Raw genomic sequence first — 25,822 nt, 5'->3', positions numbered from 1 at the left:
GACTATTTTGCAAATATCAAGCTAAAATTGGATTTTTTTTTTACTAGGAAAGGTTTATCTTTAAAGAATTGCAAGAGACATGATACATCATGATTGATGACATCTTTTGAAAGCAAGAAGCTCCCTCGTAAATAATTAAATGGAGTGACGAAGACAAAAAGTGAGCGGTAGTAGAAGAACTTACTAAGTCCTAGTATCTGTATTCAATAACGTTTAGCATGATTTTTGAACTTCATCAGAGGAAAAAGTGACTTGATCAATCAGAAATATGCTCCACTTTACCGCCGAGAAGATTTCCTTATGAATCAATAAAGAAGGTAATGCTTGTTTAAATGAATTATGCCTATATGAAAAGAAAAGCCACTTACTTCAAGCAAAAACCCGCTTTCATTCAGCTATTTTATTCTCAAATTAAAAAAACTTCTTAAGGCATACTCAAGAATGTTTTTTCCTATATCATGTAAATTTTTTCTTTAATGAAATTCGAAAGTTATGCTAAACTTATTAAATACGGTGCTAGGACTTAGTGAGTTTTTGGACTACCGCTCTCTTTTTTGCCGTAGTATCTTGATTTATTTTCCGAGGAAAACTCCGTACTCTTAAAGGATACCTGTCATTTTTGATACGTTGGAGAGCTTTCAATTCCGTGTGGTACTGTGCAACACCTCTGTTGCGATCTAGTTGCTTGAAGCGCTGCGGCGCGGCGCGGCGGGCTAGGGTGACCAGCGCGACACGCGCACTGGCGCCTTCAAACCTAACTGGGATACTTCACGCATTGCGCAATGCGTGAAGTATCCCTGTTAGGTTTGTAGGCGCTACTGCGCGAGTCGCGCTGGCAGCACGCCGCCTCGCGCTGCTTCGCTCTGTGTTTGGCTCTGATATTTGAACTCGCGGAGTCAGCATTTTTCAACTAATAATTTCGAAATGTTTGCACACTCTGCATGGATTATTCTCATTTAAATTGATGGGGAAAACATACATACATACATATGAGTCGCTTTTATAGCGCTCTTTGGCGCTTTACGACGCCTAATCGCCACAAAGCTTGGTCCTCCCCCAGGTCATCAGGGAGTTGACACTCCCTCATCTCACTCAACACCCCCTGTCGCCAACCTCTCACTGGGCGTCCCCTTCGTCTCCTCCCAGGAGGAACCCAATCAAGCATCTTTTTTGGCAGCCTCTCTTCCGTCATCCTATTGACATGACCATACCAAACAAGTTGTTTGGTCATGACGTCGAACACGATTTATTAAATAAAAATATAATGTGTGTTTTGTGAATATTGAGGTGGCTTCGTGTCAAAATTCCCGTCAAGGCTTGAACCAAGTCACTGTTGCTTATTTCACGCGTGGACGTAAGCTACAGGAGAATAGGTGCGCGGACACCGAATCATTGACGGAATGACCTGAAACCTCACTACCACTTAAACTAACTTAACGATGACTTAAATATGGAAAAAAGAACTATTTGGAAAGATACGGCAACCTGGCCGTGTAACATAGTTTGGGTTCTCTTTGAAGATTTGCAGGAGAGGCCTCCGTATACCCCCTATTTTCTAAGGGTGCCCCCTAGATCCCCACCAGTGGCGTGGCGTGAATGATCGATAATTGATATTTTCCCATTTGAATCCGTGGTAAAGAATCGATTATTCAGGTGTTCGCTGCGAACACCCTGTTTATCGATCCTTCTCCACAGGTTTAAATGACAGGTTAATCGATATATCGCAAAGCACGCCACGCCACTGCTACTGCTCCCCACTCCACATCACCAAATTCTCCCTCTTTGAGCTGTCCTTGGATCCGTCGCTACCACACGTTGATTTAAATCTGAAAAAAAGAAACGTTTTGGAGAGATGCGGCAACCTGGCCGCGTAACATGGTTTGGGTTCATGCGTGCTGATTACATCACAGCAAGTGGGTAGCGCATAATAGCGGCGTAACTGGATGCGTCTCGTTTCCGTCGTTTGGAAGTCAGACCACGTCACTGGGGCAGCGCCACGGTCGCCGGGAGACGGAGAAAGCACCGGTAGCTTTCACCACGAGGAGACTCGCCTGGAGTACAATGTAAACAAATGTCCGCAAATTGGCCCCTGCTGCCCTTCAGGGCCACTGGAGAGGCGGCAAGGCGGCACAGGCACTCCAAAGAGCTAAGTGCCATCCTGGAGCAGATCATCCACCCCCTGAGTAAATCTCACCCGACTGACTATTACTACCAGCCCCCTTCCCCTTAAATTATTGACTTGTGCCCCCTTAAATTTACTTCATATCCCATTAAATGGAAAATTTGCATGCACATTTTTTATTGCTTCATCTGAAATTGCTTGAAGAGCTGATTTAAAAAAAAAATCAATATTTTCTGATAAAAATAATTTTTCAAATTTTCCCGTCATTTCCTGAAAAAATTGGAGGGGATGGTAGTCATACATGATTTAATAGGGATGACAAAAGGTTATTGTATGGATGCTGTGCAAGGGAGGAGGGGGTTAACAAGTCGACCGAAATGCATTACGTTACACCTGAACTGCAGGTCTGTAGATGAGCTAATCGCCTTTAAACCAGCACGTTATGGCTAAGATTTTCAACCTCTCATATCGCGCAAGAGCTTGAACTCATGTTTTGTTCCATCAGCGTAAAATTTTCATTTGATTTTTATCAAATTTCAATCAACTTTTATCTGACTTCCATCCGGTTTTAATAATATGTAAAACGTTCCGAACGACAGAGGCGGACCCAGCAATTCGGCATCACCGGATTCCCTCCATTTAAACCTATGTTAAAAAATCGATTCTTGTCGGAGCACCTGGCCTCTCCAAGAATCGATACATTTCCACAGGTTTAAATGCAGAAAAACATTGTTGCCAATTCACTGGATTCGCCGACGCCGAACGACAAGTTCGCCTCCTCTTCAAAAGTTCTTCCTCTCGAAAAAACCCTAGACTTAACATCGATTGAGTTGGCCTGTCGTGATGTTCCGAGGGACAAGGGAAGGTGCAAGCATGGAGGCAGAGAGGTGGGATCTTTTAGGTCGGGGTCGGTGACGTCACTTCGGTGACGTCACTTTGTGTCTTCTTGTCAAGAGCTTACAATACTAGCGTCAACGTGCAAGGTCAACTGAGGTCAGTTTCATATCGTTTGTTTTCATTCCATCATATTTCGTAGTATGAATGTCAGATTATTCGAAGAGGTATTGCTTAGAGTACCTTTATACTGAGAGTCAAAGACAATTTGAATCCATTTCTGTTTGGTTCCCGTATTTTAGGCCTCCACAGTGTCACAAACGGGAATAAAGATTACATTTTCACCAATTGCAAAGATTATAATCTGGAATGGACCAGGGAATTACGGGTTCGGCCAGGAACAAACGGAATGAGAGGAGGAACGGAGAAAGGCATTTGAGAATGGGCCGATCAAAGATTACGAAAAACGTTCAATTTCTGTAATCTTTATTCCCGTTTGTGACATCCATGAGCCGAATTGTCTTGACTCTCAGTATAAAGGGACTCTAGTATTGCTTTGAGGGGCCCTGTGGGCCGATTGTTGGTACCGAATGTATTCCTTCGTATGTCGGCGAGATCAGACAAGATATCTTTATCTATGCATGGAATACAGGGTGTCGCAGGGTTGGTGGACATTACTTAATGGTTCAATTTTTTGGGTTTTAATGATATTTTCTTTTCGCATAATTTTATTTTTCAGAAATACCTCTCCTCGGAGCTACGGCCCACAATGGATCGAGTCGATGGGAGTGGTTGGAAAAAATTTGGAAACTTTAAAAGTTTATAAGTAAAACTCTGAGGTTTTAAAAGTGGTTCTAATGGTTACCTCGTGAAATTATCTTCTAGAGGCGCCCCTTAAAATTTATCATGTGACGGAATTAACAGTAAAATTTGCAGTTTTGGTTAAAAATTGCACGTCCGAACTCTCTGATTGATTCGATTCACTGTGCGGTCCTCCAATTTTTTTATGAAATCGCTTCTTTAATCTTAAACTCTGCAAATATTCTGTATTTTTTTTAAACATAAAAAGTTGATCTGAAATATTTTTTTTTCGTAAAGTATCATTTTTTGGATTAAAATTAAGATCGTTACCCTTGAAAAAGACTTTAGGGCCGTTTTGTCGATATTGTTCACTTTTTTGGACTTTTCCGAAACATTTCATCTAAAAATTCTGTACAAGAATTTAGACTTTCATTGGTAAAGTGATTCATTTTTCCACACATCTTTAAATTTTACCTCTATGTTGAGATTGTATTGACACATCTCAGTCTTATATTTTACACACATGTGAACGTGACTATTGCCGAGGGCTTACTTTTCAACATTGAGGCAATATTGTCATGAAGTTTGCGGCAGCGTTGAGGATAAAAAGACAGATTCGTCCTCTCATTACATTGGTTTGTCAAACTTCATGAGGCGATATCAATATGCGTTTTTCGAATAGATAACTATTCGCGCTCCCCGGTATGTTTCTTGCCTATACGGAAAAATTGAAGACGAACTTCAGACGATGATATGATTGGCATCTATGATCTTTCACATCACTCCATTCCGGACGTGATTTCTTCCTGCAATACCAGATGATCCATGCCAGAAAATTTACATCTGTTTTCTCTAAAACCTCCCGGGTTCGCTGATTCATCGGCCATACTTCGTGCCCTCTTGTAGCCTGCAAATTCTTGGTGAAATGCTTTCTAAATGGGTCAGTTGCGCTGGTCACAGAATCGTGTTTTGATGCTTGATTGTTGTGGATTAGATAAAAATAATAAGATCCGTCCAAACAGCAACTTCCTACGTTCAACATTGACCCAATTATTATGCCCTTTGAAAAGTCGGGTTTTTGACGTCATCCACCGCGGCAGTAACACTATTGGTTTCTTCCACCTTGCTTTCATCCGAGTTTCACGTTGAATAACCAGCGTAAATGTGCGTCACACCGACTGATGAAAGCAAGGTGGACGAAACCAAGGGTGTCACTACCGCGGTGGATAACGTCAAAAACCCGACTTTTCAAAGGGCGATACCTTAGCTAATATTGAACGGAGAAAGTTGTTGTGTGAACAGATCGTATTATTTTAAGCTAATTTAAGCATTGGATTGCATTTTGCAAAAAGGAACTACTAGCATTGCAATGATACTAAGATTCTTAACAACATTCTTAAGAAAACTTCTTTTGTCTTTGAGGAAAAACCCGATTATCCATTAATAGTTTCTATTTTACTCGCTAAAAACTGTGAATTTAAGACAAAAATCACCATCTAAATTTCATAGTTTTTCACGATTTCCGCAATTTCATTGCAAAGGATGAAGTTGCACAATCTTAGCATCATTGCAATGCTAGTGGTTCCTTTTTGCAAAATGCAATCCACGTATCAATCACCAAGACACAATTCTGTGACCATTGCAACTGACCCATTGCACTCTTAGATTTTTAACAGGACGTCGAAGAAAAATTGACAAGGTAAAAAAAAAACCGCTGGCGCCTGGCGTGGGGCGTCGTACGTGACAGTGCTGGGGGGAGGGGGGGGTGACAAGCGCGGTGACGCGTGCGGGCGGGCGGGCGGGCGTGTGAGCGAGTTTCCGCGCGTTTCATTGTCATGATCAGTGTTATAATTGTTACACACGCCGCCCGTGATTCTTGCTCTTCATCCTGATTCCGGTCGGACCAGCGTCGGCGTCGTCGGCGTCGGTATGCTATGTCACCATTGTCACCATCGCGGCGACCCCCAGAGTTCCTTGAGCTTGGATCCGACATGTCGTCGCTTCAACCGTCGCCCCGTTAATCGCTTCATTGTTTCCATCCTCGATCATGGAAGCAGGACATTTGAGCAAGGTGGCGCATGGTAGAGTCCCTTTATACCCAGAGTGAAGACAACTCACTTTTGGTTGGGCTGAAAGTGGCCTAAAAAAAAATCCAATTCTGATTGGTTCTCGCTCATGGAGGCCGAAACGAGTGCACCAAGATGGCGGTACCTCGAATGTGAACAAGAATAATGAAAATATTACCTAATCGTGGTTTATCAAGAGTAAATTGTTATTTCCATCGGTCCAAAATGAAAATAGATTAAGAAATTATTCACAAATCAATCTCATTTTCTTTTTAATTGATCACTTTGTTGATGTTGTTGTTTTTGTGTGACAGACATCGCAGGATTCCTGATCCTTATCCCTCAATATCGTTCGTTTGGGTGCACTCGTTTCGGCTTCCATGGCCAGCCAAGGCCGGCTGCCAGTCAGCTGATAATCGAGTTGTCTTAACTCTGGGTATAAAGGGACTCTAGCGCATGGCTTGGGGTCGGGACAATTGCACGAGGTATGAGGGATCATTCAAGCGGAGAAATAACAAGATTTTTGGAGAAATACTAACATCAACATGTTTGGTGACCCGGAATTCAGATCATCCAACCATTGTGTTCGATTGTGATCCAGTGTTACGACCAGTCGTTCGTAAAGCACGAATTTGCCCTAGTTTTTGCATAAACTTACTCATTTTTGCGGATGAATGCGCTTATTTATGAACATTCTTGGCCATCTTTGTTTGATAGTGGAATCCGAAAATTGGAAATCATGATCCAGACATTTTTTTTGTGTTAGAAGCTAGGTTGGCCCCTCTTTAGGGCCCTAAGAGCTCCATATTTCGACATGTCCGTGCTCTCCCTACATACTGCGTGCTAAGGAAGAACGCCGTATGAACATTCGAGAGTTGCCAAATTGCCCGGATTAAACACGTATTTTTGAGGAAAATTATGCCTTTTTTCCCTTAAAATTTCAGACGTTTTGGATAAAATTTTGGACAACATTTTCTGAAAAAATTGAAGGAGAATATTCAAAATTTTCTCAGTGAATTAGGTATTTATTGAAGGAAATGTGGCAACGTCTGAGAGCTCATACGGCGTTCTTCCTTTAGCTCGGCGGCATAGGTCCTCTAGACAAATCCAACCCTGAATTGAATAGAGTAGTTGTATACGGGAGAGAATTGTCATTTCTATGCCGCTCTCTGATTGGTTCATCAGTTTTAGGTTATCATGGAGCTCCAAAGTTAGACCAATGTAATCAAACCCGACTCAGCGGAATACGTATTATCGGCTAAGAAATGAATGATAATCACACTCAAAGGTTAATTTTCGGCAAAAATATCCATTAAAGGTCGATCCGAACTCAATTCAGGTGTTGATCATAGAAAAAATTCTATCGCATCCAAAATCACGTCTAGCTTTGTAAAACTTTGTCGCCATCTTGTTTGTTTACATTGGGCCAAACTAGGAACGGAGGGGCTGGGGTTTGTTTACATTGGTTAAACTTTGGGGCTCCATGATAGCCGTCCAATCAGAGAGCGGCACACTTATTCTGTAGTGAAAGGGATTGAGATGGCAATACTCTTCAGTATATAGGTACTCAAAATTGAAGAGCTCCATTTTGATGGGATTTTGAGTGGGTATTCGGGTGATTTGGCAACTTGGGGAGCGGGAGCCTTGGCGCGCGGGGATTCCGCGGCCGGGCCGCGTCCGTCGAGGGCAGCGGGTAGCTATTCCCGCCTTCACCGGGCGCCCGGGCGCGGCGCGGGGCCGACGACGCGCGACCCGGAGTCCTCTCACAATCAGTAGTTGCTCAATTTCCATCTCCGACGGATCTTGCCCAGTTAACGTGACGTTCAGCGTGGTGTCCAGTGGACCCGGACCCGACGCCCCACGCCCCAGTGATTCCGTGTCCGACCCGGCGCCCCCCCCCACCCCCGCCCCTCGCGCGCCTCCAGGAAGCTTCATCCCAGGTACGATTAGAGGGAAATTATCCCAAGTTCCCCAAGCACGACCCGATACCGAACGAACCGAAAAATCGTCCACGCCGCACAAAAAAATATTTGGTGCTGATAACAGAACACTATGTGCATAAGGCCCCAAAACTTTTTTTTTACTATGTTTATTGTTTACAGAATGTTTCTGTCGTGAGAATAGAACTTCGGTAGTGAGCATTAAGTACTCTGTCCTTAGCTTACTGTATAGGGTGATCCGTTTGAGGCCTGGCGTCTGGGGGGGGGGTGTTGGGCCGCGAGGTGGTTTGTGAACTTAACTTGAAGTTTCCTGATAACAGAACTTCCTGTAGCCGAAACAAATAAAGTTTAGGAGCCCAGTGAGCAGAGTGCCCTGTGCACAGCACTAACTACGTTTGTACTGTGATCCTAAATAGGTTCCTTGAGGTAGGAGCCTCAAAGCTCTCGGACTAAGTAATCGAGATTTTTAGTGCTGGTGACCAAAGCTTGCTGCCAAACTTCTGTCTAGATATCCAGGACTTTTATAAATTATACAGATCTTACAGTGTGGCATGTGGGTATAACGAGAACTTTGGTTACCTGAGTCGAAGCTCGATTCCTATGACCAAAAACTTCGGTCACTTGGACCGACACATTTAATATCTCTTGTAAACTGAAGCCGTTTCTCCGTGGAAAGTATTATCTTGATGTCAGGGGCGGACTGGCCATGGGGGCGGGGAGGCGATCGCCTCCTAACAATTTGCCACGGAGGTCCCGAAGGGGCCCCCGCGACGAATTTTTTTCGAGTTATGGTTTTACCCCTGTAATGTTGTAATTTTTTTATCCTATTCAGTCACTAAAAGGTCCCAAAATCCTTGAAAATTTTTCTCTAAGTGACACGAGAGGTCGTCTAAAGCTTTTGTGATGAAGGGGCCCCCGAAGAATCCTGAGAATGGGTTATTTTGAAGTTCAAATACTGTAGAATTTGACTCCAATAATGCATAAAATTGCGTTTAAAAAGTGTGTAATTTTCCACATTTTCCGGGGGAGGGCCCCCGGATCTCCTTAGAGGGGCCCCCGAACGACAGGAGGGGCCCCCAAAATCTAGGTCGCCCCCTAACTTTTCGACTTCCAGTCCGCCCCTGTGATGTGTGTGGTTTTGGGACGAGGAAAACAGGATTTAAAAGAGTTCTTGATATGAATTTTTCAAAGAGCAATTTACTGCGTCCGATATTAACTGATACATTGCCCTTTCAAAACCACATTGAATGATGTGCGATCCACTACGGTTGCTCATGTGTCCTGTTTCTCTCTTGGGGGTCTCATCATTAATGTTCGTGTATCGATCCCTTAAGATATATGCACACTTTTCAACGAGACCGAGTTAAAGGAAGTCGAAGTATGCATCCTGCGAAAAAATAAATAGGATTAAATAATTATCGCTTTCCTTCTCTTCGAGATTAACCATGTATAACTTTTTGCAAATCAGCAGGAAGGAACAAATGGGACAATATAGTTGTCATCGTTAAAATAAATTATTAATTATTTAATTCATTTTATTTTACGCAAAGGGCAAAATAGAATTTTAAATCACCGGTATCCTAAAGTTTTAATCATCTTTGAGTTATTTTTCTCCTCTAACGAATGATCCAACCATTTCTCTATTTTCCAGAAGTAATGGCTCCACTCCTGGTGCTACTGCTGAGCATTGCTGGTTGCGTCTCGGCGCAGCTAGGCGTCGGGCAGGGCGGTCTCTCGTTCGCGATCCAGCCGCCGCCACCGGTGCAGCAGCAAGTGCCGGCCGCGGTGTTCCCGCGCAACAACTTCGCAGCGCCTGTTGAGATAGGCAACCGGCGCTACGCCCACCGCGCGGTGCTCGTCAACTCGGAGAACGAGGCGCTCCTGCCCTCGGAGCTCCGCAACCCGTTCTACAAGAACCCTCGCGTGGCCGAGGCCCTCGCCAAGAACAGCTGGTTCACCCCCGGCGAGCAACACGTCGTCGACCGGGAGGCTGAGAAGATCCCCAGGCATAAGATTTACATGCTCCTCAAGGATGCCGGCTTGGTTAATAAGAGGCGGAGGAGGTCCACTTTCCGCTACTGATGTGAAATCGTGTTGGTGAGTTCATGAAATCCGTCCTGTACACGGAAAAAAAGAGGTGGGGGTTAAGTCCCAATTGTTGGATGATATGGCCATTCCCACTTAATGGAGATGTTGCATGTGTGAGGGATTTGCGATTTGACCATTGATTCTTATGTAAAAGTTCGCGAGGAACACGATGGTGCCACTGGTTTTCTCTGAAATCAACTCCCAAGCTCAAAAAAAGCTCTCAAAGTGAGGCCAACATGGAGGGGATATCCCACCCTACCCCGAGAGTCCACCTCTACATCAAGACAAACTCTCCATGCAAAGATAGGGAGCAAATACATTGGCAGGGTTGCCACTTTATTTGGGGACTCCAAAACTGAAAACACGGCATCACTGCTAATGTATTTGCTCCCTGTCTTTGCATGGAGAGTTTGTTTTGATGTAGAGGTGAACTCTCAGGGTAGGGTGGGATATCCCCTCCGTTTTGACCTTAACTTAAGAGCTTTTTTTTAGTTTGGGAGTTGATTTCAGAGAAAACCAGTAGCACCATCGTGTTTCTCGCGAACTTTTACATAAGAATCAGCGGTCAAATCGCAAATCCCTCACACATGCAACATCTCCATTGTGGTAATACCCCGATTAATCGTGGTAGTATCTCGATAAATTAGTAACTAACCCAAATGTTGCGGTACTACCCCAACTTGAGTTGCGGTGCTACCAAAATTAATTGGAAATGTCCATTTCATCCAACTTTGGGTAGTAGAACAATTTTGGGGGATAACCCCTGACACTTTTTCCTCCGTGTATTTTCCTTTAAAACCAGAGACAGATAAACATGTCAATTGCATCAGGACGTGCGAAAACCGCTAAAGTCCATTTTTCCAGTCTTCAGATTTTGTAAGTTGATAATACTTTTAAAGAGTCGATACAACCATTGAAGTGATGAAAGGACTCGTTTTGGGATTGAAGTAACCAGAAGACGAGTATTATAACACCACTTTTGTGATTGCACACAACTCTAAAAAGTATTATCATCTCAAAAAAACTGAAGACTGGGAAAATGGACATTAGCGGTTTTCGCACGTTCCGATCAAATTGCGCTGGTCGAATAATTGTATTTTAATGCCTAGGCTAAAAATAGGAAGATCTGTCCAAACAGCAACTTTCTACGTTTAAAATTAAGCGAGATATCGCGCTTTGAAACATTTGGTTTATGACGTCATCCACCGCGTAGTGACAGCCTTGGTTTCTTCCACCTTGCTTTTATCCAAATCTCACGTGGGCAAGTGTATGTCTCCCGCAGACTGAAGAAACCAAGGGTGTCATTACCGCGGTGGATGATGTCATTAACAGCATTTTTCAAAGCGCGATATCTCGGTTAATATTGAACCTAGAAAGTTTCTGCTTGGACGGATCTCAGTATATTCTTAGCTAATCTACGGGAATCAATGATTAAAACACGATTTTGAGACCAGCGAAACTGACCCATCGAACGGCAAAGCTGAATTCGTTTTGCTTCGAAAGCGGGGTGAAAACCAAATTACGGTAACTTTTGCCTGTATGTGTGAGACAAGGGCAGACAGAGCCACCCCCACCCGACACACACGAGAATGAGGAATACTTGGTTTTGAGCCGGATTTAGGATTTTTGGAAATAAGAGTGGAGGGTGTGTAATGCGGGCTCTCTGGACGTAAGAACTGCTGTTTGCTTGTTTGGTAGGTATGATTTATTTTAGCCAGCTTGAAGAAGAGCCTTTCTTAAGGCACAATTTGCCTGATGCCGTCGCATAATTAATCAGAAGATACTAAAGTCACGGAACAAAATCCTGAGTTTCGATAATTGATCGAATTTTGATAGACTAGCAATACTTCAGTCACTTAATGGGCGTCTAGACAAAATATGAATTAAAGTATTTTGTAGTAAAATGTGTGTTTACTTTTCAAAATTTTACGAGGAAAGCGAGTCACATGACGAGAAGTCTGAAAATCAACTCCTGAGCAGGATACAAGTGTTCAGAATTGACATTGGTCAAATGGCAAAAATACAAATGACGACTTTTGTATAATCCAATTTCCACTTGATCTGTGTCAAAAGCACTTGTTAATACCTCGTTCAGGATTTGATGTACAAACTTCCGTCGTGCAAATCGGTTTTTACAAAATATTTTGAACAGGGAACATGTGACGTTTTCTTCTAGCTTAGACTCAGTCTAGTGGCCCAGTGTGAGGCGTCTTCGCAAAGAGTATATAACACGCAACAATTTTAAGAAAACTACGCTTTCGGCTCTTTCTTTTAAGTTCCTCTCAATTTTTGCAGATGTCACTTTCATGGAACAGTTGTTACCAGCACATCCAAAGATGTTACAATGATACTTGTGGAGAGAATTTGTGACCCCATTTATCCTGTGATGGAAGAAGGAGTCTCAAACGGCACCCCCTCTTGTCAGAGATACTGCCGACATAGCTTTGCGCTACTTAAGGTGTGAATTTACGCGATCTGTTAAGTATGTTTGTTTCGGCTCGCCCTACGGATTTCAAATGTGAAAAAGAACAAATAGATTTCAGGAGGAGTCATCAAAAACTACGAGATGTTTTTTTATTGCAATTTTTCTGTTGCTTTAAAGAATTTAATCAAAATCTAACGATGGATCTCACGTATCAAAAATAAGTGTAAGTGAGTATAAAAGAACCCTCCAAGTTTTGATTGTAATTGTATGGTGTGGAAATTTAGATCGTAAAAGCTCTCATTACGATGAGAGGAAAATACGACCTCCTTTTAGACTTTAGAAAGGTAATGAGAAAAAAATCAATTTTTCAGAGAAAGACTTTCTTGTTGCCATATATTTGAATGTATGTGAAATAAATTATTTTAAGTACGAATTAAATAGAACCAAAATACATTGATATCAATCCAGTTACATTCTTAGTTTGACATCATTTCTTGTTGTAAATCAAAACTAAATGGATAATACTGTACCTTATCTGACCATGGTATTTATTTGCTTTACTGAAATGAATTTCCGATGACCAGTTGGTGATGATTATAAATTTAGAAAATATAATACATCCAAATCATTCGGAAATTAAAAATTAAAAAAAGCAATGTTCGTTCGTAATTGATTTCATCAAAATATTAATATTATACCTCTTATCAATATTATCAAATAATACAATGATTCCACTTGATTTATAATTTTGCATGTAGTACCACTTACCGCTATAAAAAATCAAACCTCAAACTGAATAAATAAAGCTAAAAATCCAGTTCAGGAAGTCCTCCTTTTGTTTTTATACATTTTGTTAACCTCTGTGTCAACAATGAATGAAATGATGACATTCAAGCTTTACAATGAATGAAATGATGGCATTCAAGTCTCTACAGTCAATGAAATGATGACATTCAAGTCTTTACAATGAATGAGTCTCAGGAGAATATCGATGGTGAAACTCTCAGGCCACGTATCTCGATTTTGGACGTTGCAGACTTCCTGACATAATACATATTTTATTTGGAAAACTATTCAACGTCAATTCTTGAAAATTTCCGTGATATTTTTGCTCTATGCGAGGAAAATTCCGTGAAAATTGGATGGAATGACGTTGATTTGTTCCCTTTAAAAAAAATAAATTGGAAGCGGAGATTTTAAAACATGGCAAACGAGATCGTTATTTGGGCGTTTCACCGTAGATTTTACAAGAAGACATTCTGTATCTTCATCCTACATACTTGAAAAAGTGTCCCGCAAACAAATTCTTCACCCTGAAAAAAACCACCGCTTTGAAAGCCATAGTTCCACTCTGTAGAAATACTGTCCGTCCCGGGCTCACTGGTCGAAAGTTTCCGGTGTAGCGGCTGTGAGCAGTAAAAGCTAAGGCTTGAGCAAGCGGAACTTGCGGTGAGCCCGGAGCGTACGGTAAGTCTACGTGGCCCGTAATTACGAGAGTTTTACGGTAGGAGATTTTTTTACAGTAGGTATATGTCAACGGTGAACCTCATAAACTACTTATATCGTTTGTCGTTTTTAAAAATCTCTGCTTCAAGTATATTTTTTTGAAAGAGCAAATTAACACAATTTCTTGAAGTTTTTTCAAAATTTCCCACATAGCACGGAGAAGAAAAATCACGGAGATTTTTAAAAATTAACGTTAAGCAGTTTTTCCATTAAAAAAAAAAGTATTACAGGAAGTCTGCACGTCGCAAGCCAGAATACGTGTTTGTGAGTCTTACGTCGATATGTTTATTCGAACAAGCTAGAGCATTACATATTTGATGCTGTTGAACTCAGAAAATCATTGAAATATGCAAGGAGTCGGTGCCATTGTGAACTTGCGCAAGATGCAATTTTCTTCGATACGGTACGACCTTGCGGATGGATGTCATATTAATCTAAAAAAATAGTATCCAATTATGCGCGTCCATACTTGCCTAATTTGGCTGAATGATTTAGTGACTGTACCATTCAATGTATCAATATTAAAGTGCGCCTTCCTCGCAAAACGTGGCAAAGGCTCGGCATCGAAGCAGTCCATTTCCTCTGGGTGAAAGCATTGATTTTTTCGATTATACACTATTGTGATCAATAAATCAGTCTGGGGTTGTGAGAAAAAATTTCAATGTTCTTTTGAAAGCAGACAATGGTGTTTTAATTCGAATGACATCAATGCTGAATAGTCTATGACTAACGCATGCAGGTCACTCAACTTGAATGAATGCTGGACAGATTGTGATCTTTATAAATCTCCGTATTTTTTGAGCATAATTAGAAAAAAAAACAGAAACTCACTGGAGACTTAAGTTAAGGAGTTCATAAATGAAGCTCATTAATGTTCTTTCCTCAATTCAATAACCCCCTCCTTAACCGTCTACCTTACATGATTTATTCTTCACCTACTTGCCTTCCATGCTCTTTAGGATATTAGATCCATTCTAATAAATAAAGAATTCCACATTGTTGGAAAAATACGTACTAAAATGCCCATGACTTATGAAAAACTCAATGCTCTTGACTTCTTGAGTAGAAGCAGGATGGTTAAACGTTGTTAGTTAACTCTCAGATGCCCAAGCTTGGTCTACCCAAGGCTTGCTAGAAACACATACCCCGTGGGTTTAATGGGACCGGTGCATAAGACGTTGGTCTGTAAATACATCGTAAGAAAAGAATCGGACATCAATTTGAAATAAAGTAAAAATCGAGTGTCACGTAGGGAATTTTTTTTTACAACTACCCCTAGAAATCTCATGCTGGGTCAAATTGACCTGACTATCTCTTCTGAAGGAGTTATGGGACCAGTACATACAAGCTTTAGATATAGGTGTACAAATACATCTTAAAAAACTATTCAGACGACAATTGAAAAAAAGGGGGAAAAAAATCTAGTATCATCACAGTCCAAGATAGGAGAGACTTATTTTGGCCTCTCTTTAAAACTTTTCTCCCGAAATTGAAGCAATGTTTCATTGGCAGCGTGGAGCGGAGCATTGCTAGTTCACACCTCGCGCCTTCAATTTGGAAGATGCAACGCGGACATTCTCTCAGCGCGAATACTCGTATCTTCGCGCTGTCATCAGTGCGAGTTGAGGAGTTTATCATTTTTGAAATTTTAAAAAGTCAAGATTAAGATTACTAATAATGTGTTCCAATTAATAACCATTTTGAAAAAAAAAAAAAAAAAAAAAAAAAAAAAAAAGTTGTTGATTGCAGTTGCGTTAGCGTGACGTTCTTTGCTGAAATTGGTATTTTATTTTATTTTCAAAAATTCAAGATTTTTAGTAAACTATCAGAAGAAAACCACATATTTATACATATAATTAATTATGGAAACACTTGTAAAATAATATTATGATACAGTGCTACTTATGACACCAGTGACAATATAATTGAGAGAGAAAAAATTGGCAGGAAAAGTTACAATAATAAACTTTCAAATCTTTACCGCCTTAACGCTTAGTGGTCTAAAAGCAAAACAAACAAAAAAACAAAACAAAAATGCGACAAAAATGTACCCAAAAACTGTTTGCAGGGGTGAGTCTATGGTACGTGTGGACTTAAAATCGCGGAAAATCAAACTTTTGGCTGATCATACTTTCGAGATACCGCAATTTGAAATTTTCAAAGTAAATGTTGGTTTTCTACGGATTTTGATCAGCAATTTTATATATTTGTCCATTGAATCTATGTGTTGATCGATTCACGTTTTCACTCTTTGTTCGATTCCTTTCGATCGAATACATACCCTTTCGTTACACGCAGACTTCTTATCATACTCTTTTTTTTTTAACTGAACAATTCGCCTTCTGCTGCGTCTGCAGCAATTGTTGTTACGAATATGTTGTGCGTGCTGATTATAGCTGATTACATGCTCTACTCTCTGAAGGCGTTTTTTGTGTTAAAGGAGCGCAGTCTATCGGAGAACAAACGAAGTAGAATAAATTCCTTCAATCTCACTTCTGTTGTTCTCCAACAGGGTGCTCTACTTTCGCACATTAAACGCCTTCGAAGAGTCAAGTATGTAATCAGCCGAGATCAGCACGCACAACATATTCAAAACAACAATTGCTGCGGACGCAGTTGAAGGCGAATTGGAAACAACATCGAAACAACAAATTTATAGAATGACTTTTTAGGACTGAAAATTTGTATCGCGGTATATTTTATTTTGCATTTAAACTTTGTTTCTGTTTTAGTTTATACATTAATAAAAGAAATTACACATCGAGTAACAAGGATAATTGTCACGTAAATAGCACCAAAACGTTTTGGCTGAAAAGTCAGCCTTCCTCCGTTGGATAAAACAGTAACAAATTGTACAAATCTAAAAACGCTGTACTTGGCTGTATCTTTGAAAGCAAAAAGTCCGTTGTTATGCGATCTGAGAGGTAACTATTCTCTCCGAAGTGACTTTTCTCCAGAGAGAATATTTAAACAGAGGCCCGATGATTTTCTAGAAAACTATTCTCTCCGAAGTGACAAGTATTTTCTCCAGAGAAAATATTCTCTCGGGAGGGACAATTATTATTCCCTCCAGAGTGATAACTATCCTGCCCGGAGACTTATCTCTCTTCAGTAAATTCGTTATTAGTTCGAAATTAGTTTTCTCTGAGAGAATAGTTGTCTCTCTAGAGAAAATACTTTTCTCTCTTGAGGAAATAGTTTTCTCTCCCGAGAGGATACTTTTCTCTCCCGAGAGAAAATTGCATAACAGTGTTGTGTTCGCTTTGAAAGGTACAACCAAGTATTACTTTTTTAGATTTTTATAACTTGTTATTGTTTTTCCAACTGAGGAATGCTGACTTTTCAGCCGAAACGTTTTGGTGATATTTACGTGAAAATTAGCCTTGTTATCCGCTGTGTAATTTGTTTAATTATTGTATAACTTGTCACGGTCTGCGGATAATCAATCATAACTCATGTTTTAGTTAATGTTGAAATTGTTTTCCAGAATCCCTCATGAAATAACCATAAAATACAATTCTCTATTGGTATTAATATCAATTAAAGAGATAAATGGTTTTCAACGTGTTTTAAGCGGCTATTTTCAATGCGCCTTCAGCTCCGTCTACAGCAATTGTTGTTACGAATATATTATGCGTGCTAATCTCGGCTGATTACATACTTAACTCTTCGAAGGCGTTTAATGTGCGAAAGTAGAGCACCCTGTTGGAGGACAACAGAAGTGAGATTGAGGGAATTTATTAATCCCTACTTCGTGTGTTCTCCGACAGATCGCGCTCCTTGTGCACAAAAACGCCTTCAGAGAGTCGAGTATGTAATCAGCTATAATCAGCGCGCACAACATATTCGTAACAACAATTGCTGCAGACGCAGCAGAAGGCGAATTGTTCAGTTAAAAAAAAAGAGTATGATAAGAATGTCTGCGTGTAACGAAAGGGTATGTATTCGATCGAAAGGAATCGAACAAAGAGTGAAAACGTGAATCGATCAACACATAGATTCAATGGACAAATATATAAAATTGCTGATCAAAATCCGTAGAAAACCAACATTTACTTTGAAAATTTCAAATTGCGGTATCTCGAAAGTATGACCAGCCAAAAGTTTGATTTTCCGCGATTTTAAGTCCACACGTGCCATAGACTCACCCCCTGCAAACCGTTGTTGGGTACATTTTTGTCGCATTTTTTTTTTTTTTTTTGCTTCAAGACCACTGTGATCGATGCATGTCCGTGAACCGATAGACACTAATTATTGAAAAACCGACGTCGATTCGATAGATTTCCCAGTTTTTCAATCAGTTCACGTTTTTACTTTTTGATCGATATATTTCGATCGAATCCATGACCTCCACTTTGTCTAATCCATTACCTATGGTTCGAAAGGGTTCATTGATCAAATGGTCCTCGTTTTGAAATTAGGAACCACAATGTCTGATTTCGTTTAGGAACAACGAATGTATCGTTATTTTCCTTATGCACACAAGAGTTTCTACGTCTGATCAGAAATTGAAGTTCCGAAAAGCAAAATGTAGTTCCAATAATCACGTCATTACATTGCTGATTAACGAAGGAGCACATGGATTTTTCATCATGACAATACGCAGCCCCCACACGGCCCAGTTCACCCGGGAATTCATGGAAAAACACAACACGTCTCATTCGATCATTTGAAATATTTGAAATAACAGTAATTCCAACAAACTTTACAAAAACATTATTATAAGTTGTAAACCGCTGATGCCGCAAGTTTGAATAATCACTTCAAACACAGTGCGGCCGGCCGCGCAGGGCTGGTGCGCACGGCGCGAAAAACATAGTAGCGCCTTACAAGACCGCAAGATACTTCATGCATTACCCAAACAGCACGGTGCGCGCCACGCATATTACAGCGCCTTACGAGTCTGCAGGATACTTCATGCATTGCGCGTATACCACGGTACATGCTCAAGTCGTTGAAAAAGTCGTATTTTCTTGGTGTCGAACCTACCCCGGTGCACACAATTTCCGAACAGTGCACACCGCGAGCTTGCAATCCTCGGATCACAGGATTGTAGAGATTTTGCAATCTTGTATGTTTTCCGGTCAAAATATAATTTTCCCCGGCCGCTTCGAGGAGCCAGTCCGCCTCTAATCTTAATTGCAAGGATTCAGAAATTCGGACGAAGTTTAATTTTTTGTTGATGAAAATGATACAGACATTAGAATGAACGAAAATATCGGGTCGAAATTGTCTTTGATTATTTTTTTTAAAAAAAAAAAAAATTAGTTAGGCGTTTCTAATCTTTGCCTGGTTTTTACGATTGATTAAAGGGAAAATATGTATCGCTATTGCAACGATTCAGAAATTCGAACACGAAAAATTTATTTAGCTGCATTAATAAAAGAAAGAACGAACGGAAATATCGCGTCGAAATATTTGATGACTTTATTTGAGATCATTCCTAAAAATCCCCGAAAACTCTTCAGAAAAACTGTAAGTATATTCTTGAAAAACCCTGAAATAAAATAAAACATGAAAATAGACGTGTAACAGTGCAATCGAAGATAAATACGCTTTATTTTCTCGTGCACCAGTATGTATTTGAATTCATTCATGTCTAAAATAATTTTTACATTGTTGCTCTACTGTTTTTATGTTATGTGTACTTTTCTTCCAGTGGTTAGCGAGTGTCAGGTAGGGATTTTTTTTTTTTTTTTTTTTTTTTTTTTTTTTTTTTTTTGATGATTACCCCTAGAAATCCCAAGGTAGATGAAACTGACCCGACTTTTTCTTTCGAGAGAGGTACATATGTAATATAAGGAGGGGGATAAGAAAGCGCCAGTAAGTTACAAAAAGGTATTGCAATTTTAAAAAAGGGGAAAACAACTGTGAGTCTACTTGAGTTAAATATATAGCTACAATAATTTCGGTATATTTTGCAATGGAATAATTTCTCTGTGTAATTCCTTGTTTTTTTTTTGATGGATTAAAGGTGTCTCTTATCTGAAAAGGAATGACATTTGTGTGCAACCGATCTCTCGTTATCTGCCGAACATTTATATGTAAGGTCGATTTCAATGCCTAATTACGTGTACATTGATCGTGGTTTTTTCAGGAACGGGAAATTTGAACTTTCCATTTGTAATATAAACTTTGCACGTCAATATTTTAATTATGAGTTAATTTTGCAATTTTTGAATAATAACGGGGTATTTTGCGTTAAAGGTAAAGAAAATAAACATACGCTTTCCTACAGAACTGCTTACCTCTGCGCTGTTATCCACTGTCTTTATTACACATCAGTTTTCACCGAAAATTGAGGATTCATCACAAAGAGGAAGCTACTTGCAAAGGTGCATAGTGCATAAATAGTCTTACGTCATTTTATATCTTAATTATATTTTTAATCAATTTTTTATTGATACTAATTGACGGGCATGAGATTAAATGGGCCTTGACCCCCCGTGAATGGTTTATCTGCAGTTGAATTTGCGCTGACGTTACACACCAAAGCCAAGTTTCTGAATTAAAATTTTTAAAAATATGGTAAATAAATTAATTTATAAATAATATCTTTGATGATACAGTCTGGAAACATGTTCCACTATCATGATGAAGGCGGGTTTTTTTTTTTTAATACAGCCATTTTAACGGTAAACCAATGCGACAATTTCTTAGACCAACACAATGAACATACTCGTTTATAGTTTTGCTTATTACGAAACTTGTTGTTCGAGGGTCATAGTTAAGAGATAAAAGTACGTATAAATGTAATCGGCAAATTATTGATCTTAATGAACGGTCAAAACATTGTCCGCCTCAGAACTGTACATTCTGTATCGCAGGTTTTGTGAATTAGCCACTTATTCGTCAAATTACTATACAAACATGGTTTTCAACCGCAGCTTCTTGCTCCTTCTCATCCTTGCAACCTTTGTAGCAATGGTAAGTCTTTAACCCTTTAATTATTTTCGTGAAAAAAATCTGCTTTACAAGGTGTTCATAATATTTTTATGCCACGTTGATTGCGAAACGATGTAAAAATCATTTCTGTTATTTTTGTACTACACAGTTTCTTATAATAATGGTATAAAAAAGAAAGTTTCATCACATGCATGTTTTGACATATAAGTATTCGAAAGAATATCAATTCTGAGAAAATTTTAAGTACATTATTTTTCTACTCCATGTCCTCTCTTCTTTTCCCCCTACAAAGAACGTCTACTTCTCTCAGTTCCTCTTTTTTTCGTCGTTGAGTTATTTTTTTTTTTTTCGATTTTTGTTTACTTACATTTCAGGTATGTAATTCTTTACTGTATAATAGGTTTGATCCCTCTCTTGACCGTTTTTTGGACTAAATTTATTCCTATTTATCTCATCAAGTGTGATTAAACAAAAAAACGTACATGGCATGACAGACAAATTTTGAATTTTGTTAATATGATTTTGACGGGAAAATTTTAGTGACGGAATATTCCGTGTATAGAACAGTTTATAAAATAGTGGTTCGTGAACAATTCTTCAATTTTGAGCAGTTGATAGAGGAGAGACAAAATAGTTTATGCGGCTGCGAAATTTGTTTTACGATTTGTGAAGTCGTTCACCCGTCGTTTGTGAAGCTCGTATTTGACTTAGTTCTTGCATATAGATTTACCCATTTGCGCGGAGAGACGCTCATTTATGTACGTTCTTGGCCATTTCGGTTTGATTTTGAAATCTAGAGATTTTGGAAGTGGAATTTTTCTGGTGTTTTTCGTGTATGGAGTTTATTTGCCCTTTTTGTGCCCAAAGAGTGCGCTCCATGTCTGAGATGTCCACACTCTCCTTACACACTGATCGGGCCTACTTTGAATAACTTAAACTTCCAGATCATCTCCCCCATACCGTGCGTCAATCCATGATTTTTAGGCAAGGCTCAAGAATTCTTAAGCGTCTTATTTTATCTTTGAGTATTTTAAAATTTTATTTTATTTTTGTTATTTTTTGTTTGCTGATTGCTTGGTTTTAAATAACCAAACATCACTTAGTTAAGACACGGGAAGCGCCCAAGACTTTGGTCTGTGACCCTTTTTGGGTTCCTAGTGCCACACGTAATAGTGTTGGGGAAAAAAATAACTTACTATCTTTATGACTGTTCTAGGTTGTTTGCGAGTGTACTTCGGAAAATATTGAAAGTAAGAGTTTGGAACAAATGGGTGAAACCACCAAGAACGATATGGGCGCATACATCAAGAAACTGCTAACAAGTTACAAAGATCTGGGCCCGGAGGCTAAGGCGAAGGTAGCTGCCATCTCCACGGTGATGCAAGAGCAGATGAAGCAAATAACGGATATCACTAAATTTAACCCTCAAGACCTCAACAAAGTCACGAAATTATTTGGATAAAATGCTTTAAAACTATATAAACCAACTTTATTTTGTAAAGAGGGAATACAACATCTAGCTCATTGAAAAGAAACGACTAATTCCATAGGGAAACTAAAGGCACTTACGTTTTTTTTCAAAATGAGTCAGAAATAGTAGTTTCTCATTGCAAAATGCAATCCACATAAATCGCGTGTACAGAAAGTTTGTATTATTGTCAGGGATAAGATTGAAGAATGAGAAGCGGATGTATATTGAGTGAAATTTTCTTCTTATTCTAGTCAAATGTTCTTCTCTTTCAGATTTTTATTAAAAAATATATTGAAGATAACGTCACCTGCATTTAAAAAAAAAAAAGTTGTGTATATCTTCAAGTAAGTTTATATTTCTTTGACTTATATTTTGTGATAAAAGATTTTTAATTGAAAATTGAAATTATTCATGGACTTTTTATTTAATATTACTAATATGAGTTTCCTTACATTTTCCTAATCGTATTTCTAATGTTGAAATGGATAGAGAACTCATTAAATTAGTGAGCTATAGGTGCACAGGCCGTATAATTTTGTTTTGATCACATTTTTACGATGTTTTGATCACATATTTACGAATGATCACGGGAGAAAAACGGAGAAGCTTGCGTACATAGTTAATGAATTTGACTCTTTTATGTTTGAAAATCCAGGCTTTCGAACGATACGTGTTGCTAGCGATTAATGCCAAAAGATGAAGTTGTGACCTGTGAAGACAGGTCAAAAGAGAGCCTCAGATCCAACTAGTTACGCAGATCACCATCATGTATACAGTTTTGCCGACAGCCCTATTGAAGGCGAATCATACTTGATGATTACCAATTTCTTTAGATGGTGATCGTAATTGACGGATTATATGAGTTGAGATTTCATTGCTGATATGATTATAAACTGAGAGTTTTTTTTATACAGTCATTGCAACTTGAATGGAGAGCTTTGCGGGAAAGTATGGTATAATTCCTTCGTTTTAATATGTTAGTCTTTTCTTTAACATGTACCTACCAAGATAATTTCCAAGATAAGCGATGCTTCCTACTCAAATTTACTCATAAAATTTATCATCTTTATTGGTGACTTTTTTGATCAATCTGAAAGTAATGAAAGAGTTGTATTCTCGTCAGTAATAATAGAACACTTCAATAAAAATTGATAAAGCTATATAAATTAAATTAGAAAATTCATTATAGCCCTCATGCTTTCATGTAGGGTTTTTTTGAGCCGGAATAACTTAAAAGCTAGGAAAAATATAGGCGTCAAAACTTCAAAATAAATTGTCCGGAAAAGCTCGAAAGTATAAATGATGGGATATTATAGTTTCAATTTCTTTCCATTACACCTTAGAAATTTTCCTGTGAAAATCATCAAAATAGTGGGCGAAGGGGTGCGCAATTTACTCTTAGTCACTCCCCCGAAACTTTTCGCTGTTTTGAAAATTTTCGAAAAATAATTCCTCGAGTATGATGAAAAAAAAAATTTAGTTATCACTAATCACATCTGGATTTGACTTGGATCATTTATCATTCCATTGAAAAAAGAAGAAAACGCTAAAATAAATTATTAAAATACATTTTTTTAAATTTAAACGATTTTTTTCCTGTAACACACAGACTTATTTTGGATGGGAAAAATTGAGGGGTTTGGAGAACAAGGCGCGGAAGTGCAGTGTTTGAAAATATTGAAATACTGATGATTTCAAGTAAAACTAGTCTTAATGCAAATTCTGTGAAAAATTCGCTCCAAAATCCAATTATTTAGCATCAAAAAGTCAGTTTAAACATTCTTTTCGCCTTAAGGATCCATGTAACTTCGGAAGTTCAAACACGTATTTCTCGAAATAGCAAAAACTGCACTTATGCGCCTTGTCCTCTTAGCCCCTCAATTGCTGTTCATTCAGGTTTATTTTTTTCAAATTCGAAGAAATACATTTACAACTTTCCCATCGATGACCAATATTTTTTTAATTAAAAGGGAACATTATTTTCCCGAAGAAAAAAATATATCTAAATAAAAAAACAAATGATTCCACATAAAATTATTTTGAGTCGGAGAAAATAATTTTTTAATGGAAAAAAATTGAACGAGGAAAATACTGGAAATTCGCTTACAAAAGAATTCTGGGTTAAATTCTTCTCAAAAGAAAGAGCATGATTATCTTACGTAAATCCGTGAGTTTTCATGCCTCTACCTGCAGACGTCCAAGGTTGAAGTCTTTAAACTTACCAATTACTCCCATTTCGTGTGGAAAATGAGGTGTTAAATGGCTAAACCATCCAGTCCCAGCCACAAAATACTTTTCGGTGAGGGAATGATCGTTTAAACGAACTGGCCTGATTATACTGAGACGCATTGCATCTGATCTAAAAGTCGAGTGCATCAGTCAGTCAGTTTTCCTGACTAAACATTGTTGCCATCTCTTCACTTAAAATCGAAGATATCTATTATTGGCAGAAGAGAATCTTCACTCGAAGCTCAACAGTTAGGGGCCACCGGGTTTACTCTGAAACATTTTCCGACACATGGTGCATGTGGCGTGATATTTGGCATCACTATTAATTTTCAGGCGGCGAATCGCGTGCTCGGTTGTTTACGCCTTTGGCCTGGGGTCCAATTGGACCACGTTTAAAAGAAAGGAACCAAGCCACATAAGCTATTGCCAAATTTAACTGGGAAATTAAATTTTTTTAAAAGAGAACGCTTGTGCGGACTCCTTTGAACATTTTAAAGAATTTTCCTCGTACCATGGAGAAAATTCACTGAAATTTTCACAAAAATCCGCACAACCGTTTTCATGTAAAACATTAAATTTCCCAGTTAAATTTGGCGATAGCTAATGTGGCATGATTCCTTTCTGCTTAACTTGGTCCAATTGCATGTCAGTTAAGGTGCGAAAATACATACCTATTGCCAATTTTGTATTATACAGACTCAATCAACCAACAATTAGAAAAATGAGATTGCGCACTGACACTATTATATGTATATTAGAGCAAGTTGATCGATGATCCCAAGTAGTTTTTAAGTTTCCAAATGGTACATTTTCTGCATGTTGCTGATTTAAGGCGGATATGTAATTACATGAACGATTACTCAGCCAATATTTTTCAGAATAATATCAGCCCTCTTGCGAGAAAAGGATAAGGAATTTTCGCACTTCAGTTTCGGACTAACTCGGTTCTCTCTAGCGAGTCGCATTGAGTATTTACTATGATTACACTTTAATAAGTCAGAACAAGACACGCTATTGAATGTGTAGAAGGCAAATACGAAAATAATGAACAAAGAACGAATACCTCTGACGAAGCTTTCCGCAGACAAAACCATGGTTTGATTTCTCCTGACGTATATTTTGGGAGCCTCAAAGAAAGTGGCCACGCTAAAATTATAGCTTATCGCTGCCTAAAGACGATGCACTTTGTTTAAGAGAACGTATTAATTTTTTTCTCTCACCTTAGCTTAATAAAGCTAGTTCCACTACCCGATTTTAGCATGACGAGCAAATTAAATATAATGCCCCAAGAGTCAAGATTTTTAAGAAACGTGAGATGCTGGATTTTGCGGCACTACTCGAGGGCGGGGAGGGTCTGAGTGTGCGTTACGAGTGCGTTACAGGGGGCAAGAGGGGCGCTCAGGGCTGCGTTAGTGAATATTAAATTGAATTGAT

The 25,822-nt window shown here is 39.0% G+C and overlaps 2 protein-coding genes across 2 annotated transcripts; both read left to right on the top strand.

The window, feature by feature from the left end:
* Positions 1–7,534: 7,534 nt before the first annotated feature.
* LOC109039529 (uncharacterized) lies at positions 7,535–13,093 on the top strand. The gene is made up of 3 exons (XM_019055025.2): positions 7,535–7,763; positions 9,415–9,860; positions 12,147–13,093. Exon 2 carries the CDS (start codon positions 9,420–9,422, stop codon positions 9,843–9,845), a length of 426 nt encoding a protein of 141 aa, XP_018910570.2. The 5' UTR covers positions 7,535–7,763; positions 9,415–9,419; the 3' UTR covers positions 9,846–9,860; positions 12,147–13,093.
* Positions 13,094–20,448: 7,355 nt separating this feature from the next.
* On the top strand, positions 20,449–22,564 carry LOC109039648 (uncharacterized). Its single transcript, XM_019055235.2, has 2 exons — positions 20,449–20,709; positions 21,905–22,564. Exons 1-2 carry the CDS (start codon positions 20,653–20,655, stop codon positions 22,148–22,150), a joined length of 303 nt encoding a protein of 100 aa, XP_018910780.1. The 5' UTR covers positions 20,449–20,652; the 3' UTR covers positions 22,151–22,564.
* The last annotated feature ends 3,258 nt before the right edge of the window (positions 22,565–25,822 follow it).

Source organism: Bemisia tabaci, chromosome 2, assembly GCF_918797505.1.
Source record: "Bemisia tabaci chromosome 2, PGI_BMITA_v3".
Taxonomy (NCBI): domain Eukaryota; kingdom Metazoa; phylum Arthropoda; class Insecta; order Hemiptera; family Aleyrodidae; genus Bemisia; species Bemisia tabaci.
This window is presented reverse-complemented; position numbering and strand designations above follow the sequence as displayed.

Bases quoted from the DNA above. Each gene is read 5' to 3' on its own strand.
- LOC109039529 (XM_019055025.2), top strand. From the start codon at position 9,420: ATGGCTCCACTCCTGGTGCTACTGCTGAGCATTGCTGGTTGCGTCTCG.
- LOC109039648 (XM_019055235.2), top strand. From the start codon at position 20,653: ATGGTTTTCAACCGCAGCTTCTTGCTCCTTCTCATCCTTGCAACCTTT. The intron at 20,710-21,904 runs GTAAGTCTTTAA...TGACTGTTCTAG, and splicing joins TTGCAACCTTTGTAGCAATG to GTTGTTTGCGAGTGTACTTC.